The sequence below is a fragment of the Haplochromis burtoni genome, unplaced genomic scaffold, assembly GCF_018398535.1.
Source record: "Haplochromis burtoni strain Fernald_Lab_line unplaced genomic scaffold, NCSU_Asbu1 Contig_128, whole genome shotgun sequence".
NCBI classification, from domain to species: Eukaryota; Metazoa; Chordata; class Actinopteri; order Cichliformes; family Cichlidae; genus Haplochromis; species Haplochromis burtoni.
Window position 1 is genome coordinate 792,890 of NW_024582489.1, and position 27,574 is coordinate 820,463.

Consider the following 27,574-nt stretch of genomic DNA (forward strand, 5'->3'; position numbering starts at 1 on the left):
TAAAGAGGGGTGATTACTTTTCAAACAGGGTCTGGTAGGTTCGGTTAGTAGTTTTTTTTTTTTTTTTTTTCTCAAATGAAATTTACAGAATTAAAAAAAAAAAAAATTACTCAGGTTCTTTGTCGGACACCGATGGGAGACTGTTTTTAGCAGTTTATTAATGAAAAAATGTACTGATTAATTCATTTAACCAGGAACCTAAAAATGAAAACGGGGACAGACAGCAAATTTTTTTTTTCAAATGTACTGTTAATGCATCAAAAATCTGCTTCATGTTTAAGTGAAAAACATTTTCTTTACATACACAGAATTAATTTACTAACTCCTTACAACCCTGCAGTCGTTTTCTAAAATCTGAAACTAAAAGGTTACTTTTGAACCGCAGCTCAAAAACTCAAAGACCAGAAACCAGCAAATGTTTTGACTTATTTTTAATATATTTTTTTTATAAAACAATGAAAACATAATTTACACTTTTAAAATGTACACGTTATTACAACCCAAAGAAAACCTAACCCTTGCTTCAGTTATTCCTGCTGAATGCAGGAAACATCGATGGAAAGAGGAGCAATGAGGCTTGAGGAAAAAGTAAAGGAAGGAGGAATTGAAGAGAAAACACAGTACCCTCTCATCTTCACTATTGTCTGCAACAGTGACCAACATGTCAAAAATAAATTATAAAAATATTAACAACAACAAAAAACAAAGAGAATAACTAGTCGCACAATATTACCAGTAATAATGCATTATTGGATTTGTTCAATAGGGGTCCTTGTGTATGCTTTAAATAGCTTAAAATTATACATAACAAGATTTATATATATATGTAAAAAACAAACAAAAACAACCTTGCCCCTTTTACATCAGCAAACTAAAGATTAAGACTTGAAGACACTAAAATCACAGCTACACCTGCAGAGCTGTGTGGATGGAGGACATCCTGCTAACAGGAACCCGACTGAAGCTGCTTAAAGACAAAAAATGACAAAGGAAAAACTGGGATGACAACAACCCAGAGAAGGAGGCGGTGGGTTTAAAGCGGGTGCTGCAGAGAGAGAGAGAGGAGCGGGGGTGGGGTGAAGAAAACGTTAGTTATCCTCCGGGGTCAGTGACAAAAAAAAAAAGTTTTATTTGGCTCTTCCAGCAATTTGAAACATCCTGCTGCCCAAAAACATTTAAAGGGACAACGGTGCAGACAGCAGGGTGACGTCTGTCATCATCAACCCCCCCCTCCCCCCCAAACGGTCGAGTGTTGTTAACAGCATCCTGAGGAACCTGAGTGGAAACTTTAAACAGATCCAGTTAAAGAGAAACCTCCTGTTTTATCAGAGAGATGAGAGTGCAGTACAGTTTTAGCAGGGCGGAGGGGCGAGGGGGTTGGGGTGTACTGTCTATTCACTGCCAGCATTCAAAAATATGTTTCTGTATGAAAAATACAGTACACAGTATCATTGAGAGCACTGTCGCAGTATAAAACACAAGAAAAGTCCTCTCAAACAAGCACATCTGTCCTGATGTGACGGACTTTCAGGTACAGTACATGTTTCCTGTGAGCGCGCTCAGCCGGAGACGGAGCTTCACTGGATCACAAATACATGAAGACTTGAGAACACTTTGAGAAAATACACTTATTTACTTTCTTGGTGAGGCTGTTGCACATGCTTTATGCACTCCAGTTCAGTTTGTGACGTCTTAAAACACAAAAACAACAACCGGCTCGCTCTGCTGCCCGACACACGAAATCATAAACAACACAAGGTTTGTTAAAGGACGTCGGTTAGAGGTTACAGCGACGTGATGGAAGCAATTTGATTTCACAAAAGCAAAAATAACATGACGTGTGTGAGCCATCGAACTACCAGCTCTTCTGAGAGCTGCCAGGAGCGAGAAGTTGGCTGATTTTTAAACATTTCTCCAGTTTTACAGTAATCCAGCTACAGCAGTTGGTACGTCCAATAAAAAGGTAAAAATGAAAGTTTATTCGCCATGCTTTATTCCCCAAAACAAACAATATGGTCAAAACTGGGCTCATGTGGGGCTACGCCAACCACATCACTTCAGAATAAGCTCTTCACCAGAAAGCAGGTAAGTGTAACTCTCAAAATTCTGCAACTAAAACCGAACAAAGGACCCGCTTAAGGTTAAAGCAACCATCATTTCATTCAGGTCTGAGATGATCGGGCACTGCTGAGGACGCTGCTCTGTGTGGGAGATACGACGCCGCCACGCTGGCGAGCTCTGCGACCGTTTGCTCTCGGCACACTGATGGCTTGATTCACATCCGTGGGCCGCCGCGGGTCACCCGTGTAAACGGAGGGCAGGAAAACGAGGCCCACAGGGTTCAGATTACAGTAAACAGGTTTGTTCATCGCGCACACACACACACGCACACACACGAGGAATAAAATACATCCCCAGCACAAACAATGCTGTGCTGCAATGCTTCTCACTTTTGTACCATCAGTCTCTCACACACACACACACACACACACACCTTTAGTACGTCTCTTATACAATATCAGTACATTGTCGATATAACTGATATATGAGAATTGTACCACACAGGCATCTATCTACAGTACCACGTCTGTAGAGCTCCCTCTCTTCTAGTGCATTCTGGGAGATGCAGTCTTATTTATTTTTTTTTTTTTTTTGGCTGATTGGCTGCAGGAACAGTATTAGGCCTCTCCAGGTGATGTAGTGTTCTCTAAAACAGTCAGGATCTCCACTCCTGCTCGCTCCTCCGGCATAGTAGCAGATGTATTTACACCGTGTGACAAATATCCAGACGTCAGTTAGAAAAATAAACAGGCTCAGAGCAGGGAGCGTGTAGAGAGGGAGGTTCTCTACTGGAAGGGTTTAAAAAAAATCCAGATCTTCTTTTTCTCTCTGGTTTAAGGCAGCCCAGTGGAAGCTGAGTGTGACATCTGCCGCCCCTGTGAGTGCAAGGAATCATGGGAACTGAAAGCCTCTCCCTCTGGCCTGAACCTCACTCTCTTCCTTGGCTGTCGGTCACTCCCTCTGTGAATCGGCTAAGGAGTGAGCCTCGTGGTCGCTGCCCGGCTTGTTGAGATTGGTCAGAAGCACGCTGAACTTGCGCAGCTGCTCGCTGGCGGTCTGGCTCTCCACCTGCAGCCGCTGGTTGTTCTCTCTCAGGTTGGCCATCTCAGCGAGTAAGACGACCTTATCTTGCTTCTCCTGTAATAGAGAGGAGGAGAAATAAAGGCAATGTTCAGTTATCAAAGACCAAATAACATCTGCATGGAGCCACAAATACATGTGAGCCTCATAATGAAAGTGATGCAGCTTTTAAACATAAATCAACATCAGCAACACATGTAAATCAAGTCTTTAAGAAGACATGACTCCACAGTCACTTATTATCGATTATTTGGTACTTTAACCTCAGAGGGTTCCTGCTTTAGAGAGAAAAACAAAAGGCTCTCACTTTCTCCAGGTCATTGTTCAGCTGCTTCAGCATCACCTCCAGGTGGTAGAGCCGACCGGACAGATCGTTGGGCACCTCATCGCTGTAACACATACAAACACACCTGGCATTCGTTACCGTGGATCCAGTGATTACACACACAAAACACCGCTGTGATGTGCACGCCGCAGGTAAACAGACAGGTTTTACTGGTTTTATTATGAGGATCCGAAAGCTCGTCATCTTCAGTAAAAACCTTTTTTTTTATTATTATTATAAAAGTGTGCTGCTCACTGGCAGGACAAACAGCCTCTCTGGTGCCACAGAGTTAACAAACTTTTAATTCTGGTGAAAACGCTCAAAAGAAGATGCTGATAAACTACCACCAGGTGGCAGTAGGGACTTATGAAAACCTGAATATTTACAGGCGCTCTCTGCTTCTTTACAACATGTTGTTCTGGATCTCTGTAACCGAGGGCTGACCTACCTGCTGAGTGTGGGCGTGGTCCGTGGCGTCTGAGGAGTCTGAAACTGGACTGGACTAGCGGCCGGTCTCGTGTCTGGACCTCCGAGCTGCGGGTCAGTCAGCGAGAACAGGGAACCCGCTCTTTGTGCTGCAAAATAAACACATGATCGTGCTTTTAAAAAGCCTTTTCCACGTAAAGCACATCCCCAAAAAGAAAAGGAGTGCTCTAAAAACCTTTCCTGGGAAAAAAAAAAGTGGTAAAAGAAGGTAAAAAGCAACCAAATCCCAGCAGCCACATAAAACGATCCTCTGGGTGCAAAAAATATATATATATATATATATACGAGTCTAAGCACCGAGGCTCCACTGAATGATTAACAGTCCAAAATTTTTTCCAGGTCCAATAAAACGATCGGTGTGGCTGCTCTGCCAGATGTTACAATAAAGTTAAACATCTGTGAAAAAACAGGGTTTAGTGGAGTGAAGTTAGCAGTAGCTTAGCGAGTGATAAGGAAGTTTTTTTGTTGTTTTTTTTTTTTTAAGTAAAGCACTACTTCAGCTTTGCATGTAAAGAAAAGCAGAAAACATAACAGTTAACATAGAAAGCTGTGCTGCTACAAACACATCAGCACTGAGAGGACGTAGACTGCTCAGGGTTCCTAACAGCCAGACGAATGTTCAAAGATCTGACATGACTTCATCCTCAGCACGGGTGAGGTCGGGGTCGATATTTCCGGGAGACTCTTGCAGAGATGGTGGTTACCTCATCACTCACAAACCAGGTTATGTTACATTTAATACTGAAATATCCATCCTCACCTTCGTACGCCTTAGCAGCGTTGACCAGGCTGGACCACTCGAGTCCGCTGGCTGTGTCAGGGAGGGGCATCATGCCGGGGTCGAGCCTCCTCAGAGGGGGGAGCTTGTCTCTCACTTCGGTCAGAGAGAGCTCGGATGCAGAGAGCGGCACTGAGGGGCAGCAGAGTCATGATTAATGATCTGAACACAATCACACCAGGTTTGCTTTAGTCTCTGCAAGCCGCTGGGAGGAGAATCGAGGCACTCACCCTTCTTGCTCTGCATGTGGTTGGAGTGGTTGGAGGAGCCGGCGTGTTTGCGTGTGGGCAGCGTGCAGGTGAACAGCACGTCGCTGGGAGTCGTCTGGTTCTCAGAGCTGGCGAAGCCGGCGTCCCTGCGTCCGCTGCACAGCGACTCGTCGGAAAAGGTGCGCTGCAGGGGGCGTCTGGGAGACTGCAGGGAGAAAGGTCAGAGGTCAGAGCTGTGTGCTCATGAGAGGAAAACGGATATCATCCACCAGCACAATGCTCACAGGGTCTCTCTGCGGCGTCTCCCCCGGGTTGTCCATGATGATCAGTTTCTTCAGGTCGTCCTCGATGCTGCTCTTGTACGTCCGTCGTGGCGAGCGCAGGTCCCTCAGTGACGCTCGCAGACGAGGTTGTCCAAACACGTTCTTTGAATTTGTGTCCACCTGCCTGGAGACACAAGATATGAGAACAAAACACAAACATACAGTCTTCCTTTATTGAACACTGCTTCCTGCCTCTTTCCATGGTAAGAAACTATGTTCCACTTTATTCTGCCTACAGTATCCTCCAGTGTTTGTTGGTCCACTGCCACTCACAGGAGAGTCAGAACTCTTTGGATGGTTTCGAGTAAAAACAAACACGTGTTGAAGGATTTCACTTTGTGTAGGAGCGATCACGCGCTCCCCGGGTGGATGGATATACGGACTTGGAAAGTTGTTCCGATCACTTTGTTTTGTGGATGTGATTTTAAGTAACAAAGTGAAAACGAGGCAGATGTTACAAAGTTCATGGCCACTGTGCGGGCCCAAGTTTGACTCCACGGATAAAGACACAAAAAGCCAAATGCCTTCAATTTCATTGATCAGCGCTTTAAAAATATGAAATTTTAAAACATAATTTGCACTGTTAATCACACATTTATGTCCACCATCCTTTTGAGTACGAGGTCATTTATCTGATTATTTTGGTATAAAAGGAGGTGCCTAAAAATAATTTCTATCCCGGAAGAAGAACCAAGCATCAGAGCAGATCCGCTGAGGCTGTCGCTCTTACTTCTTGCTGTTGCTGCTGTCGGAGCTCGATGCTGTAGTCGAGTTTGAAGGAGAGGGGTTGGAGTCTTCTGCATGCCAACCGCTTGGTGTGCTCTTGCCATATGATGACTTGGGGGCGGAGCTGGACAGAGGGGTGGAGCTTAGCTGAGCTGAAGTGGGCGTTACAGTAGAGGCTCTGACAGGCCGTGGTTTCTCCACTGGAGTTTTGTAACCCTGCGGTGTGTAGGCCCTGAAGGTTACAGAAAACAGACAGGAAACATGTTTGTTGTTTGAATGAGGACAAACATTTAAAAATCATTTGTATTTTGACTGCATCAATTGAACTGAAACACATCCTGTGCTCAGACAGGGGTGATATTTTTTTATGAAATAGTAAAATGTGTCAGTTTAAATATCAGATGTTTTCTACGCTCTAATGTGAATACAGTATGGGTTTATGAGATTTGCAAATCATTGAATTCTTTTTTTTTATCCACATCTTAAACAATGTTCTGGCTTTTTAGGACTTGGGGTTACGTGTCTCGATCATCATGTGACACATCGCATGCACAGAGTACAGAACAAGAGCTGCTGGGACTCAGAGTTTCAGCACAGATTGCTTTAATCCAGCACGGAGTGACCGAAGAGGGTGGAGGTTTGTGTGCCGAATCCTTGCGTGGATTTATATCACAGCCCTGACAGTTATAAAACCACGAGAGCAAGAGATCACATGATGATCTTTATGTTTGACAAGGATTAGACGGCCATAATCCTACTTTTTCTCTACATTTAGTTTAGTATTGAACATTTTCAGTCATGTGATGATGCTACATAAACTAAAGACTGATAAAAACACTCTAAAGTGATTAATAAGCACATGAATCTGAGCCTAAAACTGTAACATTCACTCTATTCATTGTCCATGGGGCCTGGCATTCTTACAGGAAAAGGATCAGCAGGCGACGCATCTCATCAGGAGTTTGTCACTTACCTGGGCTTGAAAGCATCCATTTTATCAGCGCTGGAGCCAGGAGGAGGGAACGTCCTCGTCCTGTACCCTTTGTTCTGATTGGCCGCAGCTGGTATAATGGGCGAAGACTCTCGTCTCTTAGCCTCCCCCCCGCTGCCGCCGCTCCTTCCCACCGACAGCTCCGGGATGCCACTGTAGGTCGCAGAGCTGTGCATGGCCTTGTGGGACTGGCTGTTGGACATGTTACTGTGGCGACCGTTTCCGTAGTGGGTCGAGGCGTCGATGCCGCTATCGTTGGATCCGCCCTTGTTAAGGAGGTCGGGGTCAGGATCGGCCGGCTCACCGAGGCAACCCACGCCTCCTCGCTCTCCAGGTGCGCCTCCGTCGAACCAGCGCTCGTCGCTGTGGCTGCTCGAGGCGTTACTGGACAGGGTGTTGCTGCTGGAGTGGCTGGAGTACTGAGTCTCACCCTGCGGAGGACACAGAGTCAGAGGAGCTCAGCGAAAAGGCGAAAGGTGGAAAGAAGAGAGACGCAGTGTTGATGTTGAGTCTGACCTTCGAGTGTCTGTTTGGAGAGTCTTTCCCCGGGACATCCTGTCTGGGCATTCTCCTCTGCCCCCCTCCACCACCTGGTCCTCGAGACGCTGGGACATGCCAGAGAGGCTCTGCATCCAAACACACACATAGACAGACACTCTCAGGATTATAACAAATCACACTGAACGTCCACGGCTGTCAAAGAGGATTAAATACTTATAGCACATTTAAACACTGACCTCCCCCCACACACCAAAACCACACTCAGTAGCCTCTAGTTTGCTGAGCAACAACTGCACTCTTTAAAGCAGCATGAAAACAACACATAAGAAGAGTACATATCTATAGAATAAATGGAAGTGAGAAATTCTGTAAAAAACTACATCACATACAAAAAGGAAATGGGATGCTGAAGTACGCACAGAAATACCACCGGAAATATGCAGTGAAGCACATTCAGCAACAAGTTCAAATTCATGGAACTGAATAAATAAATTATAACTGAAAGTTATAATGTGGTACACAAGCTAGGACTCATTTGCACATACTCTGGATTTGTCCAAATTCAGACACATAATAATGTCTCTGATGCCCTCAAGAAGATATTTCACCAAAATCTTGCAAAAGAGTCCAAGATCGCATTGCTCAGCATCTAAGGGGTCAGCTAATAGATATCTTATACGACTACTATTGACAGCAGGAGTTAAAAGCACTATCAGCATATCAACCACATATGATTGGATGTTTGGGAAATCTGATAGAATAACATACTACTTAGGGCTTCAGAAAGGCTTGTTTATCAGCAGATAGAGACCTATTTTTTAGGACATTTAAACAATAATGTGAGACTTTTACAAGTCTCTGTTTAGACGTCAGCAATGAAAATATGTAGGGTGATGCTTAACGGCTTTTAAAAACCAAACCAATAAAAAACTCATTTTTTGCTCCTTATGAGATTTTACATTATATGTTACATAAGAGTAGACACATACAAGTGAGTTCAACATTTACTTCTGAAGGTGGTGCTGTACCTGTTTTGCTGCGCTCCATGGTACTCTCCTGACTGGTAAAGCCTGACGAAGATTCTCCACTGGAGAGGAGGTCCACACCGAGGTGAGGATCATACGGCAGCAGGGGGCGCTGTCCTGTTCCAAATCTATATGAACCACAGGAGAAACATTAGTGAACACATTCGCAGGGATTTTCCCGGTCCCTGGAGCTGCATATGTTTAAGGTGATGAGTCTGTTCTACCTTACTAAACAGAAGTCTGTGAATCCTCCTGCTGTTTCTGACCAAAATTGCATTTTGTGTTGCTCTGCTCTTTTAATTAGTGCTGATGTTATAATTGGTGGAAGGTCAAAACCCTTTTTCAAATAAAATAAGATGTACAGCTATTCAGACATCACGACAGAAAGGACACACTCTGGAATAAAACTCCCCAGCTGTAAAAATATAACGTTTCTGACTAGCAGAGAACATTTTCAGCTTCTGCTTTGCATCCCTGTGGCGGTTGAATAAAACAAGTTTTTCTGGTTGGGTGAGATGTTATCAACCTCCACAGTGTGAGGAAGAGCCACCCACACAACAGATCCTTCCTCTGGGAGACTGTGTGTTCATACACGTCTAACTGCAGACCTGGTCGTGCCGCGCTATTCAGCCTGCGATTTGAACCAATATATTCCACCTTCAGCACACAAAGCATTTACGAGTAAAACCAGACATGTTTGATCAAGATCAAACGAGTGACAGTGGAGAGCTTGCAGAGTAAAACACCACACACCCACACACACCTGTCGGGTGAAGGTTTGTAGCGTACAAAGGGGCCCGGTGAGATTCCAAGTGGTCCCATCGTGGTGAGACTGACCAGGCCGGAGGGAGGAGAGGAGAAGCTGGCTGAGGGGTTTCTGTAGGGCCTGTCGCCTCCTGCAGGAGACAGGCTGTAGTGGTTCTCTGGGTAGCTGACCGGCCTGAAATACACAAAGGCCGGTGGGTAATCGAGAGAAACAAGCGTACTACAGAGAGGTGATTGATACATAACACAAATAAGAGAGATTTAAAATAACTGAGGACTAGTGTGTCTGTGTGTCACTCAAAAGAGCAAAACAGACTGAAAACACAATGAAAACAGCTTAAAATGTGTTGTTTTAGACAAACACCTGGAACCAACTCAAGTTTAAAAAACTAGTATTGACAGTTTTGGGGGAAAAAACTTCTTTAAGTGGAATAAAACCACACAAAGACTTTATTGTTTCCACTTTTTAGGTGAAACAAAATGCCAGGGTATCATTTACTATCAATACAAGTTTACGACCGTCTGGCAGGCTTATACGGTGCAGTAATCACACGAGTTAGCCTGAGGGCTTTTGTTACTTCACACATATCTGCCTCGGAAAACCCTGATGTGAAATGTTATATAGAAGGATTTTCAAGAGCCGTGCACAGGAGGTCCATCATATTTATGGTTTTTGTATGAAGAAAACATCCTGATGACAGGACTAAGCAGGTTTTCTTGGAGCAGTCACAGTTCATGTTCGGTTTATCCATGATGTCATCCAGCTGACATCACTTTTCCTCAAACATTCATTCAGTGATTTAACATCAAATCTTTCATCAGACAACATAAACAAACTAAGACAAGGAGCTGCAGAACAACTGTTTAGTTAAAATGCAATAAAACATTTCATCTACAGCCACCTGTACAGCTGCAGCAGTTTTCTCCTCATCTCTATAATTAACTGTGTAAGATGATGACAGCTCCGTGATGTAAAACTGAAAATGCGACGAGGATTGAGGGGTTTGGACGAGGATACTATCTACTACAGGAAGCCTTTGTGAAGATGGCTCACTGCAATGCATATCACACTTTTACACCCATCATTAATTATTGCTTTAAGTCTTAATGAACAAATATCCTCATAGTATGCTGAAGAATGCTGAAGTAGGTGACAAGATTTTGTCATCACTGGACAAAGACATCCATAACAACCTTTTCGCATTCTTTACTTAAAGGAAATTTGACTCCTGCACCTCCTCCAAGGTCTGTATGAGGCTTTAGAACATCTAGCCTAGAACAAAGACTTTGGCCACTCACTGAGCTTTTCAGGTGAAGAGTACAATGAGGAAAAAAAAGGCAAAGCAGCTGCTGTTGTCCCTTTTCTACATTTCTACACACTGCAGGCTTTAAACACTTTTTATACTTGCTTTTTTTCCCTTAAAATCTGAATTTTAATGGAGTGATGAATAAAGACTTGGTGCAGGTGGGGCAGCAGCACATGTGTAGAAGTGAGGCTCACCTCTTGGAGCTGAGGTGCTGAGGCTCTCTGTAGGGAACTGGCATTAGGGGCTTGTGTGAGCGTACTAGTGGAGGAGGTGGGGGGCCGATGGGGGCCCAGCGCTGCATGCTAGTGGGGTGGAGCACTTGAGGAACAGGTGAGTTCTCCCATCGCCAGGTCTGGCGAGGAGAGGGTCGGTATCCTGCTGCTAGAGGCTCAGGTTCTGGTTTCTGCTCCATGGTCTTCATCTCGTACTCCTCGGTGCAGCCCCTACAGAGACAGAGCAGTTTATAACGGTACAGAGACACCACATCCACTACAAGAGAATTAAAAGCATGACACTTAAAATGCTGCCGTTTCCCTCCAAAACTCCAAGGTTATCTCCTTTACACAGCCTTCATGTGTAGTTTTTGATCCTCAGCACGGGTCAGTAAATGCAGCAGCCCTGAACTGTAGCTGAACCAGAACAGCGGTTTCTGTACCGAGTTCAGTGCGTGGAAACTGCTCAATAAATCTCCCCCAAACGCTCCACATTATTGTCGTCTCATAACTTACTTTGTGGATGCTCAAACACACTGCAGACATGTAACAGAGCTCACTAATGAGCTCCCCTGACGCCAATGGAGGGAGAAAGAGAGTAAAGTAAACCGATTATTGGCACATCAGGACTCCATCTCTCCTACTGCGAGACTGAGGTCAAGTGTGTGTGTCTGTGTATGTGTGTGTGAGAGAGAAATATCCAATCTCATCAAACAGCTCCTGAATCAGAGTCTTGGTAGACACAGCAGATATGTTTAGTAAAGGCACGCAAGCTTGCAGTAACTCTTGGTTGTACAATCACGCATCAAATAATTATGAATCTGTTTTTAAACCAAAGATCACACAGACATTCACTCTTTCAGCTCCCTCTGACTAAATAAATAAAAACAGCATGTAAGTAGCCCAGCACATGTCTTTTACACATCATCATCATTACTCCATTCACAAAGCCTCCCTGAGGGAGGGAAGGAGGCATCAAATATGCATACTGGATGGCATTTAACATGAGACTAATGAAGAGAGGAGGAAATGAGCAGGAAAATGCTGTGAGGGTGAGGATTTAAAGTGAGGCAGAGTGGGATAAAGGCCATGAGGACAGAGTGTGTGTAGTATAAACTTTCATTATTACACAATACGCATGTGGCGTATTAAGGCAATAATGCTGTTACCTTGTCTGACGTAAGTCTATTAATTTTCAGTTATTTACGTTTAATGGATGAATAAAAGTGTCTGTTATGCTTGGATAAATTAGACCCCAATGATAAATTCACCACAGCATCAGAGGGGGGAGTGCATTTTTGTTTTGGGGGTGGTTATAAAGTCTTTGGGGGCACCAAAAGTTCCTGTAAGCAGCAGAACAAAAATAAAGTCAGAACAAAGAAGTCCATTATAGTTTCCCCAAACTGCAGAGCAGAGTCTTTAAACATGTTTTTGCTTAAAATTGGCTTCAACGATGAATCAAATGTTTGTTTTTAGCACACATGTTAGCAGAATATCTGTGAGGCTCCTCAAAGTGCTGCTTGGACAAAACATTTCAAGATGTCATCGTGTGCTTTGGGAAACTGTGCAGGAGATACATGTTTCTTTTATACAGCGTGATTATTCATTTAACCTTGAAAATAATCAGCTGACTAATCCACAGTGAAAACACGCTACAGCCATGTCCACGGTAAAACACAAACACAACACAAACGTTCTCAAAAACACCACCAGCTGATTTCAAATGACATGTGCATTAAACTAAAAGACACACAAGTCGATGCACATGTGGTCGGGATATTTTCATCAACAACGGAATGAGTCAAATCCAATCAGTATCAATACGGTTACATAACAGCAGCGCGGGCTAACACAAACGCAGGAAGAGAGCACAAACCTTAGAGAGAGCAGAGCCTAAATCTGCCGGCATTCAGTGTTCCTCCCATCACGCTGGCTGATGTGACACAGCTGGAGCTCGTGCACGCACGCACGCACTCGTGCACGCACACAGTCAAATACACAGTGCCAGAAGTCACACCTTCTCCCCGTCGTATCTGTCCATCTTGCATGTTCGGAGCCGAGAAAGAACGGCAAAGAAAAAGCCCTTCCAACTTTGGTCTCTCTCTCTCTCTCTTTTCTTTCGTTTTCTCTTCCACCCACTGCTCTAACTCTCGGCGGTGTTGAGACACGTCCTCCTCACCCAGCGCTTCTCTGCCTCTCCTGCTCATAACACTCAACCCTGCCTCCCTCTCTCTCTCTCTCTCTTTCACTCTCTCCCTCCCTCCCTCCCTCCCTCTTTTCCTGTCCTTTTCATTCGCACAGGGCGTGCATTTTTAATTAATCACTTCCACTCCTTTATTTATTTATTTATTTATATTTTTTGTGGACCTTTTTTCTCCTGCAGATTCCAGGCTTTAATCTCATGCAATCTGCTTGCCTGGCACACAACAGCAAATGAGTCGGATGGGGAGAGAGAGGAAGAATGAAATACAAGACTCTAATTATCAGTTGCTCCAATGCCACAGTACCATGTGTGTGTTTGTGCATGTGTGTGTGTCAAAGGGATTTAAGTTGGTGTAATTAAACTGCCTCCAGCATTAAAGAAATCTAACCACTGTGCGATCACACAGCCTGACACAATTACTGTATTTAGGAGCTCTGGTTCTCGGTCACAAGTGTGCGCGCACACACACACGGTTATTTTTTCACCTCAGTAACACCACATCAGCGTCTCATAAGGTCTCGTTATTCTGTCTCAATCAAGGCCTCGTGTGTGGATGAAAGGATGGAAAAGGGTGACGGCAGGGAAAAGATATAAATGATGTGGAGGAGAGGAAGTGACACAATAGCAGAGATGAGCAGATATGAAGAAGAAAGGAAGGCGGATTGTAGCTAATTCACGTTAAACAAATGCTTCTTTCTTTTTGTCTGTGTGCCTCATTTCGCCCGCTTCCTTTTCAGCCAGGCATCTTTCTTTCTCTCTGTTTGCTCGCTTCCTCTTTTCACACACTCCCACACAGAATCATCAGAACATTGGAGTCTGGCCACTATCTCTGCCAGGCTTTTGTGTGTTGGAGTAATGAGTGTCCTGCGCTCTCTTCTAGCTCGCTCTTGTCCTTCCACTTCTGCCCACTTACACTGAGCGCGCTCCTGTGCTGTAACCCACTGTCCAAACATCTGCATTCATGACAGCTGTTTACAAATGAAGCTCGAAAGGATTCAAAGGAAACCACACGCAGACTGCCACGCACCTACGAGGCCCGCCTTCTTCGTATGGAGGAATGATGATAACTTTGACTGTCACCGATGTCCTCAACAGGTCAATCATCTGCTCGTGCGTCAGCGTCACTGCAGCCACCTTACAGATCTCCACTAACCGGCTACCCTGCCTCAGGCCTGCCTGCCAGGCGAAGCCGTACTCCTCCACCTGGATAAAAAACAAAACAAAAGCAGAGCATTTATGCGCGGCCAAGAATCTTCAGAGTGCTTCAAAATTAGATCTGGTCATCTGACGGTACCTCAGCTACGGTGCCATCCAAGCGAACGTGGAAGCCCAGCTGTCCCAGTCCATTTCTCCTTAGTGTCATATCCACAGTTTCACATCCCACTGTCAACAACTACACAAACAGAAGGAAAAAAAATCATATCAGATTTACAGTATTAGCTTGTTATATATATGGACTAACAAACTAAAGATAATCATAGCAAAGTAACAACCAGGTGATGATGACTTCTTACCCAGCACTGGGTCAACTTTTCAGTCTCAACTCTGCATGTATTTGGTGCTTTTAGTAAGATTAACTCATTTTTAAATATTTAATTTTCTGCTGGATTAACTCAAAGCTTGATCGAGTCCAGGAAATCTCCTCTTCCCAGCGTTTAATTCATCACTTTTTTCAGAGATTATCACAATTTGAAAGGCCTCAGATGAGCCAGTGCAGACAGTGGCATAGCTTCATTGAAAAAGGAAGACAACCACAAAAACATAAAGCAAAAAAAAAACAAAACACAGAATACAGTGTGAATGTTGACACAATGACTTGCCTTTGAATTTAGTTTTTCAGTGGAATGAAAACCAACATCCACTGTGGAAATCCCCTGAGCTTAAAGGAGTATAAAAGAATGAAGGTGTTGCACTGATTTGGTCTAATAAACTTCAATAACCACATGAAACATTTCTGACTACAGGAAGCTCTAAAGAATAATTTTGTGCAAGCAGTATGTCTTGTTTGCACTAGACATACAGGGGCACAAATCCAAACAGATGAGGAAAGTTTCATGTTATTTTGCTCTAAGAGTTGGTGAGAAAGCAACAAAGCAATAAAAAACAACAACACACACACCAAAGGATGTAAAGAAAACTACAGGCTGGAGAACAAGGAAGTAAACAATACATGACACAACTGTGTTTGCACTGTAGTCTTTCTACAAGATCTGCTTATAACAGAGCCTGCATAACCCCAAATCCCAAAGATCAAGTCTTTGCTCCAAGGTCTCACCTTTAACCTCTGCACCATCTCTCTGATGTCCTGTGCACCTCCCTCTGGCACTCGAACTGCAATGTGGTCCCCTCTGCCGTAGAAGATCTTCAGTGCCAGCCGCTCCGGCGTCCAGCCGATCACGTCTGCACAGAAACAGTTGAACACCACCTCTTTGGTGGAGCAGTCTATGAGGACGATGTATTCAGCCGACACACCCAAGGCACAGGGGAGTTCTGCTCCCCCTCCTCCGCTAAAGTCCTGGGCCTGGACTCTCCAGGCGACCGCCCCGGCAGCACCCAGCTCCGCTCCCTCTCTCGCCTTCGTGCGCTCCCGTTTCTTAGATGCGAGGGAGATGAGGTTGTTTAATTTGCCGGCCGAATCCAGCGGCGTGCTGCTGACATAGTTCTCGGCCAGGTCGCGCAGGTACTCCTGCCGTGTTCGCGTCGCCATGGTGTGGAACTTCTCAGACTTGTGTGCTGCGTTTTCTGCGTTGATGACTTTGGCGAGAAGGAAGTTACGAAAGGTCTCTGGGTCCCGGAAGGTGACGCCGCTGGGGATGGGTGGTCCAAAGGGGGGCACATCCTTCATTCGCGTCACGGCAACACTGAGAGGCGGGAACAGTATTGGAAGTGAGATCCTAATTAATAACGTGCACCACGTGTATAGAAACATGAGTTTGTGCTGATGTAAACATTTACCTGTAATAGGTGTTTTCAGAGCAGGGGTTGTGAACACGAACAATAACAAAAACGTGCTGGAAGTGTGAACGAATATTTTGCGGGGTGAAGGGCAGCGCTCCGGGCTCCTGAAAGATGATGGTGACAATATCGTTCCCTATGTGCCTCTTTCTCAGGAGCTGAGCAGGAGAGAAGACATAAAAACGATAAATTAATAAAACGAGCGAGCGTAATTGGCATTCACACGACTGACTCGGTGAACGACAGAAAGTCCGACAGGGGAAAAGAGAGATTAAGACACTCGCTGTTAGACACCAAGCAACAGCTCTTTACGTAATTTGTTTTGCGGGTTCTGTGTGGGCTATTTGTGTCTGTGTGTGTGTGCGTTAGCTTGTCTGTCTATCTGCGTTTATGTAGGAGACGTGGCACACAGTGCAGGCTGTGTCTGTGGTGCGGTGCTTGCCAATCTGCTCTTCATCTGCAAAGAGAAGTGTGAAAATACCAATTATGTAATGCAGCCCACTGTTTGGCTCCTGTGCAGTACCACAGGAGCATCCTTCACTCGTACCCAGGCTGCTGTGTGAATATTTGAATTGCACTTCATGGTTTTTTTACAGTAGCATGAAAATCTGGGATATTTGGGGCCTCTTATGTATTAGCATATCATCATTTTCTATTTCAGCGTTTTGAATGTGACCCTTCATATGCATGATTCACCTGTTATTTACAGCAAATTTCTTCATTGTTCATTTAACCCAAGAACAGTTGTGCAGGTGAAGTTAGTGTTCTCCTTTATCCTGAATTCAGGAGTCATCACAGCAGCTTATGTTTCAACCTTCTTTTGCTTCTCCAGTCACTGAGGGTTATTTTTGCAGTGAGATGATGCCATCTAGAGGTTCAACTGAGTAAGTAAACCTCCTTGCTGTTGCAGCCCCTAAAGCCTCTGGATGGAGTTATTGTGCTGTTATATTCTGATTAAACACCTGACACCAACACTCAGCTGTTCGAACATTTCAACGATTTCACATTTTCTCATGTTACTAAAAGATGAGGAGATTATCAAAAAGCTTTTTCTATAATAAATAACTGATTGCTGGTATGGATATGGCAACAGTGAAGTTTAATTAACAAGATTAATGTATGTTTAATGACACCTCTTTGGCCTAAACTGCTCTGCTCTGACATACTGACACATTCAAAAGTGTGCACTAATCCCGAGCACCTGCAGGCACATGTGCACACTCGAGACAGGCTCTTACGCAAATAGTCAGGCAAACTGTAAAAAATACCAACATGCTGAATTTTACACACTCTTGAGCGACACCAGCACATGCTGGAAACGCACAGCATCCAGAAGATCATGCAAGAAGAAAAATTTAGTCAAATTTTTAAAAAAAAAGAGAGAGAGGGAAAGTAAGAGGAAGAAAATATACTAATAACTACAATGCTGAACCCCACCCAACTCTGATCCAGACAAACAATGAAAGAAGAGACAGCCAGAAAGGAAAGAAATACCAAGACACAGAAAACAAAGACTATAAAAACACAAGAGGCTGAATAAAAACAAAAAATTCCAAATGAAGAGGTCGACAAAAGTCACAAGTTTCCACTTCATGAATTCTTGCCGTCGTTTACGAGCCAGAGAAAAATAGCAGAAGAAGCCTCAGCTAACAAACACAGACGTGCTTTCAAAGGCTGTGTGACAACAAAGGATCGACTTGGATGTTTTTTTTTTTCTTTAGAGACGCACACCAGTGTTGGTGCTTTACTTAGGTGGGGCTGTTACCTGCTGTGGGTTGCTGGGCATGTATGGCAGCATGGTGGACACGTGGAACATTATCTCATAGCCCTGGTAGGTGGTGTACAGGGAGTGGGTGCCCGTAGAGTCCGCTGGAGGAAAGATATTTGTTGAAAGTCAGCAGCTGTTGACCACACATTAGTCAAAGTTTCTGATGATGCATTCACTGTGTAACCCCCGGTTTTATGACACATATGCAACATTACTGACTGATGAGTCTGTTAAATGTAGTGAATTCATGAAAACTAAAGATGCTGCAGGAGTTACTGTGTAAACATTCTTTATGGCTTTATCGAGACAAGTGAGTGTCTTTATGAAGAACATCCTTTAAAACCTAAAATACTCATTTCACAGTTTATTTGCATTTTTCTTTTGAGAATAGGAAACAGTAATGAAATGATACATTAAAACCACTTCTTCAGCAATGAGACCAACATGTAAAAATATGATTTCTAAAAGCGGATGCTATGCTGCAGAGCGTTCTTACTCTTGGTGTCGAGCTGTGCAGCGTATTTGGTGAATCCTTTGAGAAGCACCTGCTCCCCGAGCAGCTCCAGGAAGGCAGAGAAGGCGGGCGATGCCTCCTCGTTGTTGTACATCTCCTCCTCTGTGCTCTGCCCTGCACGGCACAGCAGAACACCCACCTTGTGCTTCTGACTTAACTACAAGGCAGAAGAGACACGATGTTAATATTACACAAGCAGAACAAGCACGAGCAGCTGAGAGACCACACACACACAAACACAGCTGAAACACAGCACTCTGAAGGTTAATGCCAACAAACAAGCTTTTAACCCAAAAGTAACGTATATCTGGACTTGTTTACACACAGCTTTGTTGATCTATAAACCACCTGCACAAACAACCCAACAGCTCAGTTGTTGGCAAAATACCTCCACCCTACACTTCTCCCTCCATTAAATGAAAGGTGAGATAACATGGCCAAACATTACAGCTTGTATGGTTACTCACTCATGCTCAAACGTACCACACCCTTTTTCTTACAGCTTTCCCTGTACAACACTGCACTTTGCACCAGCACTAAATCAGTTACCCAAGTCTCACACACTACCTGAGAACACCACGTGCCACAGCTTCACCTTATTAGTGTACAATTTTACTCTGCAGTCTTCCAGCTTGCTGGAACAGCTGTTCACTCACCCCCTGTTCATCCAGTTTAAGGAGCTGCTCTGTGACTTTGGCCGTGCTGAGCGCCAGTCTCAGACAGGACACGTTGAGTTCGGGGACGACCTGTTCCAGGACCTCTTTGAGTGGCAGACCCCGAACGGTGCCATGCTTCCCCGTAGACGCCATTGCATCTTCTAAAATGGAGCCGCGCAGCGTCACCAGCTGTGGGTTCAGAACAACATTAGTTTAAAAAACAAAACAAACTGGAAGCAATTTGAGCTTCCTACATAACAAATATTATTCAAGTGTCATGGTTGAAATGTCAAGAAAATTTATATTCCGCCCCCCAAAGGTGTTACAGTGAATATAACCTCATGATGTGGGAAACAACAGATCAGTGTGATTATAGTAACCAGCCTTGCTAATGATGTGATGATGTGCATCGTTCTTGTTTGTGATAAAACCACTGGATTTATTGCTGTTGTTTTGATTTTTTTAACCCATCGATAAATTTAAATAGTTAAGCAGTAAATTTCTTTTTGCATGGTCTTAAAGTTTAATGCTTTCTGCTGTTTAGTGTTTTTCCTTTAAGGGCTCAAGTTTTAGATTTTTGGTTGGACATTTATGTTGTACACCTTAAACATAAATAAAAAAAATATTTAGATTAAGTAATAATAAGAACAGTCTTAGTTTTTAAATTCTTATTTTTTGGATTTATTTCTTGTTCCTTTTTTTCTTTGTTGACATAAAACTTCTGAAGTGAATTGAACTTTAGTAGTGTATCAGACATATTGGCTTTGTGGGTTGGGTATTTATGAAATAATAAAGCAGCATTGCCGTAAAAAAGTAACAATAATGTTGATGTTGAACTCTACTGAGAGAGGTCAGAGGTCGCTGTACTACACTTTTGAGAAAAAGGGGTTTGGATGATTCACAGTATGGGAGTCTGAAGCAGGTCGGTCCATCAGATCACATTAATGGCGCCCTGCTGCCCTGAAGCATCTTCCTGTTTGTCAAACACGCACGCAGTGACAGGCGTCTGCATGGAGGCTTTAAGTTCAGCGGTGTTGTGAATCAAGATTCTGCTCAGTATTGTGCTGCTTCCTGATCAGGGGGAACTGACCTGCTTCAAAACAGTTAGACTATAATAACCTCTGGGAGGAGTGGGCTGCTGCTTCTCACTTGCAGACTGATTAAAAATGTATGGCGGTCTCTGGAGCTGGCAGAGGCCGGAGAGACAGCTGAACCTCAGCGACTCGGGTCTGCCGCAAGGAAATGAAGCCCGACCGACCCACGGCTGAAGTTACGCAGATATCGTTTCAACTCGTCAGCCTGTGAGCAAGGCCGAACGAGTGACTGCGACGTGCTGAGCAGAAATATCAGAGGGGGGGGGCTGTTTGAATGTGTGACAGAGGAGAAAGAGGAAGTCTCCCCACCTTGCTGTGTCAGCACAGAATTAAATGACAGGCTTAGGGGGATGGATATTTGAGAGCGGCTGTGGCTTGAGTGGGAGAGAATAAAGTCCGCAATCAATCTCCTTTTTTCTCTGTGTGGGAACAGTGGGCCTGGACTGTGTCTGTTAGCTTAGCTCTGTGTACTTAGATGGTGGAGAGGCTCCATTGTTATACCAGAGCTACAGTGATGAGGCCAGGCAGCCATGTAATCCTGCTAAAAACAACACAGCACAGCCACAAAGAAGGACACACTCAGGCTAAGACTGCATTAACACAATGAGGAGAGGCGAGCTTGTTGTTCGAGCGGTCTTTATGATGCTAAACCGGTAAAATATATTGATTGAGATTAAGCCAATTACTTCACAAGACCTCTGACACAAACTGTGCTGTGTTATCATTTTAAATGCCAACCATGCACAAAATAAAAATAAAAAAAAAAACCCCACAAGACTGAGCTGAGCAGAAAGTGAGGTCTAAGTGGTGTGAACACTAGCACTAACTATTAATTTCCAGAATTTTCATCCATTTTCCAACAGCTTATCCCACCTGTCATAGGATGAGAGGCAGGATACACCCTGGACACGCTGCAGGGCTAACACAGAGAAAGAACCATTCACACCTTCAGATAATTTAGAATTGGTAGCCCCGCATCGAGATAGTCTCCAACTATTTCAGTTACAGTAAACTTAATGTCTTTCAGTTTTGGACTGTTAGTCAAACTACAAGAGTCATTCTACTTGACTTCAGTAAACTGAGATGGACAATTTACATTAATTAGTAGGAAAATAATCATCAGTTGTGTCTCTGAACAAAGATGTCTTTCCAAAATTGTGTCTTGGAAACTGTGGAAGTAAAACCTCTGAAAACAACCAAGAATGGATGCAGAGAATCTGAAAACTAATTCTCTACAATCATCAGCCCATCATTTACCACATCATGAGTGTCTGATCCATCAAAGAGGAGAAGTAGCTGGCTGTGGGAGCAGCCCGTGTTTGGTTTGGCTTTAATGTGCTTGGACTGAGCAGGTGGAATTTTCCACTGACAGAGAGCAGAAGAGGGATGAGCAGAGGGGCGAGGGGACAGAGGGAAGGTTATAATGAGGGCACGTGTCACAGGTAGGCCTGGAGAAACTGAAAGCAGTTGAGTAATTAACAGACTGTGACTGGAAACCCCCGTGATCAGCATATAAACACATAAACACACACGTGCATACCTCGCTCGTCCTGACGATGAGTCGGTACTGGTACTGGTCTTTCAGGTCTTTGGTGTCTTCCAGTTTCTCTCTGCGGATGCTCAAGGCCACAGGGCCCAGCTTATCGTCTGTCCCGAAGTAGTTTGAGAGCTCTGGAGGAGGTCAGAGACAACCAAGGTTAAAGTCTGAGAAGCAGAGAAAGTTCTGTGTCTGAACATGTGCCTGTGTTGTGTCTACACCTCAGTGTGCCAGCAGACAGGTGATCAGATGAGTTTTCCAATAATAAAAGAAGAAGCAGCAGCCAAAAAAATGCTATCAGTGATGAGTCGAGCATCGGAAATGTAATCTTCATCTACTTCCACATCGTTTCCAGATTCTCTCTAACTGCTTAATCCTTGAATGAGAGTAAACTGACCAGCTTTATGTTTTGGAGTGTTTTTGGAGCCATAAAATCAGATAACAACCACCTTTTTGTTTGCCCTGGAAAACTGATGAATTTATTAAAATCCTGTTTAAGGTAATCCTGTTTAAGAAAGGACTCTATGAACTGTACGCATTAATTTATTTTTAATTATTTTACCTCGAAGGCAAACTCTAGAGATCAACAATCTCTTTTATGAGAGGCTCCTGGGTGCAGATAGTGATCTTTAACCTGCATGATGGCAGAAGAAACCGAAACTCTGAGAGAAAACCCACGCGCACACAGTGAGAACAAACTCCAAACGCTAATATGAGGCACAGCACAGTCTACAGACCCACCATGCTGCTTCCCTATTTAAAAATAAATAACACGTTTTAATTACAGTAGCTGCACAGAGAGAAATTATCTAGGCAACATACCTCACAATGATTTAAATCAGTAATATCAACATGACTACATGTATAATGAGCACAAAGCAGCAGAAGTGGCTACAGAAATGTGTTGAGGTTCACAACATGACTGAGAAGGAGAGTAAGCAGCACATATAACACACTGGCTCTCAAATTATTCTGTCATGTCCCACTTCACAGGATGAAAAAGTTCACAAGCACTGAACTGATACATAAGAAATGAGATGAATGGGAAAGAACTTGACTTACAGAGACTGTCTGGATGTTGTGTAATTCATGTGTACTTAGCAGGCCTGACAGATGAGGCAGCATGACCTTTAGAATGAGACCATTAAAAGGAGAAATATGTCCTCAGCCTTGTAACTCAAGGAAGTGAATAAAATGTAATGTCCACAGCAGTCAATTAGCATTGTCGGCACAACACGTTCATCTATCAAAGGGGCCGAGACAGAGTTATCGCCACACTATACTAGCATCTTGCCGATATTCCTCTAAAGCTCATAAGCTGAGCCGTGCTAATGCCAGTGCTGCAGGCATTATGGAAAGAAACACAAATTCTCCAGAACTGTGAGGAGGAATCCAGTTTGACAAGTACTCCTCCTCCATCCCACCGCTGGAGTGAACGGGGATGATGGGCACGTTAGGAGACTCGGGCCTGATCAGCTTCTACGCCACGTCGTGTGGTGCAAATGTCAGCTTTTTGATGAGGCTTTCTGACGTGCACACGCACACAATCTCTGCAGCGTTTTGGGGGACAGCTAAGCTGGAAACAAGTCAGCAGATGAACATATTTTTGGAATGATAACCTTTATCTGTGTGGCTGCAGGCCTGCCTCTGTCTCTCGCTCACACACACACACGTGCGGCTAACAGCATCTGTCACTAATTAGGCTTCAGCCAGATGATGCACGCCAGAGGGAAGTTTCATCAACAGTGTCAGAAGAGGTGATGCTGACAAGAAATGCCCAATGACAAGCTCACACAAACCGCCTCCTCTGAAAATTGGTGTGACATTTGACCTTTAACAACAGATCTAAAACAACTGTTGTTAAGTGCTCCTCCCGACCTGCAGAAAGGCAGGTGGCGTATCATCAGGTCAGAGTTTGCCAGCAGAACAGGCAGGTACACGTGTAAGAAAAACTGTGGGAGGTTGGCCAGCTCAGCGCTGGGGCCCAGCTGGATATAAAGAGCTGCAGGATGAGATGTGAGAAACTCTGAATGGACAAACAACATCGTCGCAATCTAACTCCAACGGATGACAGCAAGAGGCACAAATTGGATTATAAAGGAAGATCATTACGTCAGTATTGTTGAGCTCTCAGTAGTGATTAACACCAGTGGGCGGACATCATCCGACAAGATGAAGAAATTTGACTACTTTTAAAGACTTATTAGTCACTTATAAAAGAGAAAGAAAAAGCAGAGCAAGTGTTTCTTGTTTCAGAAACTACATCTGGACACATATAAGCAGTAATCAAAAACAAGAATGAAAAACATTGGGTTTCAATGTGGAAAACGTATGTCTGTAAATCTGTTCCACGGTTTAAAAAAAATCTGTTAGCATCTAGTTTTATAGTGCTCACTTTCAGGGTACTTAGATTTTAAAACATAAATAAATATTTTAAGTTTGTTTTTTATTATTTCATTTATGTTTAATTATCATTTTTATTATGTTTGTTCTGTTATTCCTCAACATTCGTCCGTAAAGTACCTTGAACTGCACTATACTACACTACGAAAGGTTTTCACTGACTCACAAAACATAAGCATTTTTTTTTCTGAAACTTTAAAGATAATTTATACAATTTTATTACTGAGACTGAATGTTTATGAAGTATAACTGTTGTGTCTTTCAATCAGATTAATGGCTCTCATTAGTGAGAAGTGATTTCTGTTGTCTCGGTTACTAGAAACTCATCAAAGATAGAACATCCTAACATGTCGCATCTTGTTCTTGTTTCATGTTCTTTGTAAGTCAATTTTCATCGCTGTGTTTGCCGGAGGTTGCATTGTAGTAAGCGTACCATGCTAAATGTGTCAGAAACTGAGCCCTACCCTTTTCTTATTAACTCAAGAGACTCTTGGAAATGAAAACTTCTGGTGATTATGACATGAACACAGCTGGCAGTTAGATCAAAGAGTATTTATAGTATTGACAGTGGAAGTGATGGCTCTGCAGCAGAGTGAGTGTGTTAACTGTGTATGACTCAGTGCTACCTTTTCCATGGAAGTAGTCTCTGTAGTACCTAGCTCCCAGGTCTACATGCTCTATGCTGTACAGTTTCAGTCTTTCCAGTCTTGTAGCCTGCTCTTCAGTGGCCACCTCCACCACTGACACGCTGGCGTTACTCTTCCTCAGCCATCCCCTCCCCCCGTCCCCTCCTCCTCCATCTCCTCCTCGTTCTAATGACGAGCTGAGGAAGCTGATGTTGCGCTCTCCGTGGCCTCCGGTTTCATTGAGGAAGTGTGGGCAGGAGAGGAGAAGTGGACTGGAGCTCTGGGCTCCAGCGCCATCTAGAGGGTCCACACCCAGTGAGGGTGTGGTGGAGCCCTGGTCGAGGCTCAGAGTCAGATCCTCGATGCTGGAGTAAATGGGGTCGTTTACACTCGCTGAGGATCTGGAGACTGACAGAGACACTGAGGCTGCTGATGCTCCCGTGGCCGTGTTTCTCCTCTGCGTGACAAAGCCACGCTGAGCCGCTGCCTCGTGGAGGTCAAACAGGATGCTCTGAGCGTCAAAGTGGACAAAGCTTTTTGGACACACCCACGATTTATAGGAGGAATTGATGGCAGCTCGTGTTCCCCTGTCCTCAACAGTTTCTCCTTTCCCTCCATCCAGCTCCCCTCTATTGGAGCTCCGAAGTTTCCGAAACAAAGAGGAGGTGCCCAGCGACGACTCTGTCCCTCCACTTTTCTTTCTCACTCTCTCAGTGCCGTCTTTCCTTCCTGTCTCTCTGTCTTCCACACCTGTGGGACCAGGTGAGGGCGCTGAGGGGAGAGGTCCAGGTGGCGAGTCTGGAGCACGCAGCAGCTCGCCGATTTGTATGGGTGCAGAGCTGCGCTGGTCAGGCCTCTCCTGGCGGAACTGGCTGATCATGTCAAAGAAGCTCTGGTCAGGGATGCCTTGGATGTCGATGGAGGAGGTGCTACCGTATTCCCTGAACCGGTTCCCCAATCCGCCATCTCCTCGAGCCTCCACCTTTATGCAAGAAGAGGAGACAATTTCAGTGTGTGATAACAGCTCAGTGGTTAGAACATCAGCCTTTTATCGAGCTAGGAGCAGATTTTAGACAGATCTGAAAGCTGTCAATCAAACTAGTCACACAGAGAGCTCCTCAAATAAAAAAAATAAAAAATCTATAAAAAAAGAAATATCAGTGCTTCAATGAAACAAGAATAAAGGCTGAACAATGTCTAGATTTCTTATACTGTGGATTTTATAATTAAGTTACAATTAAGAGTTTGGTATACATTGTTAAAAAGCCAAGTGAATCCGTAGTACATTTTGGACTGACAGAGAGTAATTTAAAGACCTCACTCTAACGTGTGGTTCGCTTTTTAGTTTCTGTCAGTTTACTTAAATCCTGGCAACCTGCCAGAACCTACACAGACATATTCTTAAGATGTCTTTATCAGATGTCTGATTTCTTCTGCAGGTGGCCTGGAGGTAAGGGAACAGCCAAAAACATCTGCAACAATCTCATTAGGTTAGCATGTCAACCCATACTAACTACAGCTGAAAATAAATAAACCTGCACAACAACAACATCATGAATTCACAGAGCAAGTGACATGAAAATGTAAAACTTCACTTCATTAATCACATTAAAGTAAAGCAGGACAGAATTTTAAAACCGCAGATATGTGATTTCAGCATAGCTTGAAAAGTTAATACCATTAAATCCGCCTGTCAAAGCTTGATAAACTATTTGTTTAAATGTTAATGGAAGATCATCTGTAACCGCAGACATGTGCCACAGCATCTGTGATAACAGAAAGGAGTTTAGACTAAACACGCAGTAACACCATTTTAAGTTTTTAAAGTTTTCTTGGACGGTGTAAATATGTCCACAGAGCAGATTGCAGAGCTGTATCACCTGCATTCAGTCACTGGTGTTTGTGGATGCCAGTCATTGTGAAGTCATGCATTGTAAAGTTGGTTTGTTTGAGTCATTTAACTCAATCTGGACTACTGCTAAAAGGAAAACAATTAATCCAGTTAGGACCTACACGTGTAAAAGAGGCACTAGAGGGAGATTTCACACTGACCTCATTTTCATCTTGTTCGCTCAGCGTCACTTCACTGTTGGAGCGCTTTCTCAAAGGTGGGAACACTCTCAGGCTGAAAGGAGAACTTCTCTCACCGCCAAACTCTCCTACATCCTTGGACCTCCGCCGGGGCAACCTGGCGACTCCTCCCCGCACCAGCCTGAAGTCAGACAAAACTGATAAAACTGAACCGTCATCGCCGTAGTGATTGCCGCCAATCTGCCCATTCTCGAGCAGCGACTCCCGGGACTGAGCACGGCGTGGAGGCCATTCTGCGATCCGTGCACGGACACCCATTTTGGGCACAGAGATGCGTGGTTGGATGACCGGGTCAGAGGGACCTAGCGCCGGGTGCCCATTAGGGGTGTGCCGAAATGGAGTGTGCTGGGGCAATCCTCCTCCGCCTCCATCGAGAAGGTCTGAGGAGGTGCAAGTTACCCCTCTGTCTCTGTAGCTATTCATGACACCCCAGGAGAGCTCAGGGCAGGGGGGCAGGGGGCTGGTATCCCATATTGGGAGGGGTGCTGGGGAAGGTGCTGTTACGACCTCCAGCTCCCAAAAACATTGCTTTTAACAGGGAGGGTGGGAAAGACTTCACTGGTCCATCCAATCTGGAACCAGGCCGTCCTCCTCCTCTTCTTCTTCTTGTGCTTCTTTCTTGGATGATGTCTGATGCAGATCTGAGAGGAGAAACAACAACAGGCATACAATCAGGAAAAATATTAAGACAAAGACAAATGTGCCTTAAAATACACAGATTTTTAAATCATAAAGCCTGTGTGACCCATATTTTCTCCACAGAGTCAAAACTCAGAGTCTCTAAACTGTAAAACAACGTAGGACTGATAAACCAGTGAGAGAGAAAATAAGGTGAGGGGATATGACAGAGGATTTCTCCCATCCAGGCTAATCTTCAGGAGGCTGACAAGGGATATTATTATCACATATGGCGTGCACACACAGAAAGCCGCACACCC

The 27,574-nt window shown here is 44.2% G+C and overlaps 1 protein-coding gene across 2 annotated transcripts in view; it reads right to left on the bottom strand.

Moving 5' to 3' along the window:
- Nucleotides 1-257: 257 nt before the first annotated feature.
- sipa1l3 (signal-induced proliferation-associated 1 like 3) overlaps nt 258-27,574 on the bottom strand; it is an 87,783-nt gene continuing 60,466 nt past the window's right edge. For both annotated transcript variants that reach the window (XM_005929990.3, XM_005929988.3), the window contains 22 exons: nt 26,598-27,277; nt 24,546-25,527; nt 21,520-21,650; nt 18,886-19,074; nt 18,212-18,386; nt 17,713-17,816; nt 15,948-16,105; nt 15,268-15,853; nt 14,287-14,385; nt 14,020-14,195; nt 10,772-11,020; nt 9,269-9,445; nt 8,509-8,633; nt 7,496-7,605; nt 6,962-7,410; nt 5,993-6,220; nt 5,224-5,386; nt 4,961-5,144; nt 4,713-4,862; nt 3,915-4,041; nt 3,449-3,530; nt 258-3,198 (listed from right to left, as the gene is read on the bottom strand). In XM_005929990.3, the coding sequence (XP_005930052.1) occupies nt 3,013-3,198; nt 3,449-3,530; nt 3,915-4,041; nt 4,713-4,862; nt 4,961-5,144; nt 5,224-5,386; nt 5,993-6,220; nt 6,962-7,410; nt 7,496-7,605; nt 8,509-8,633; nt 9,269-9,445; nt 10,772-11,020; nt 14,020-14,195; nt 14,287-14,385; nt 15,268-15,853; nt 15,948-16,105; nt 17,713-17,816; nt 18,212-18,386; nt 18,886-19,074; nt 21,520-21,650; nt 24,546-25,527; nt 26,598-27,059 (5,292 nt within the window). In that variant the 5' untranslated portion in view covers nt 27,060-27,277 and the 3' untranslated portion in view covers nt 258-3,012. The remainder of the gene's footprint in view (nt 3,199-3,448; nt 3,531-3,914; nt 4,042-4,712; nt 4,863-4,960; nt 5,145-5,223; nt 5,387-5,992; nt 6,221-6,961; nt 7,411-7,495; nt 7,606-8,508; nt 8,634-9,268; nt 9,446-10,771; nt 11,021-14,019; nt 14,196-14,286; nt 14,386-15,267; nt 15,854-15,947; nt 16,106-17,712; nt 17,817-18,211; nt 18,387-18,885; nt 19,075-21,519; nt 21,651-24,545; nt 25,528-26,597; nt 27,278-27,574) is intronic.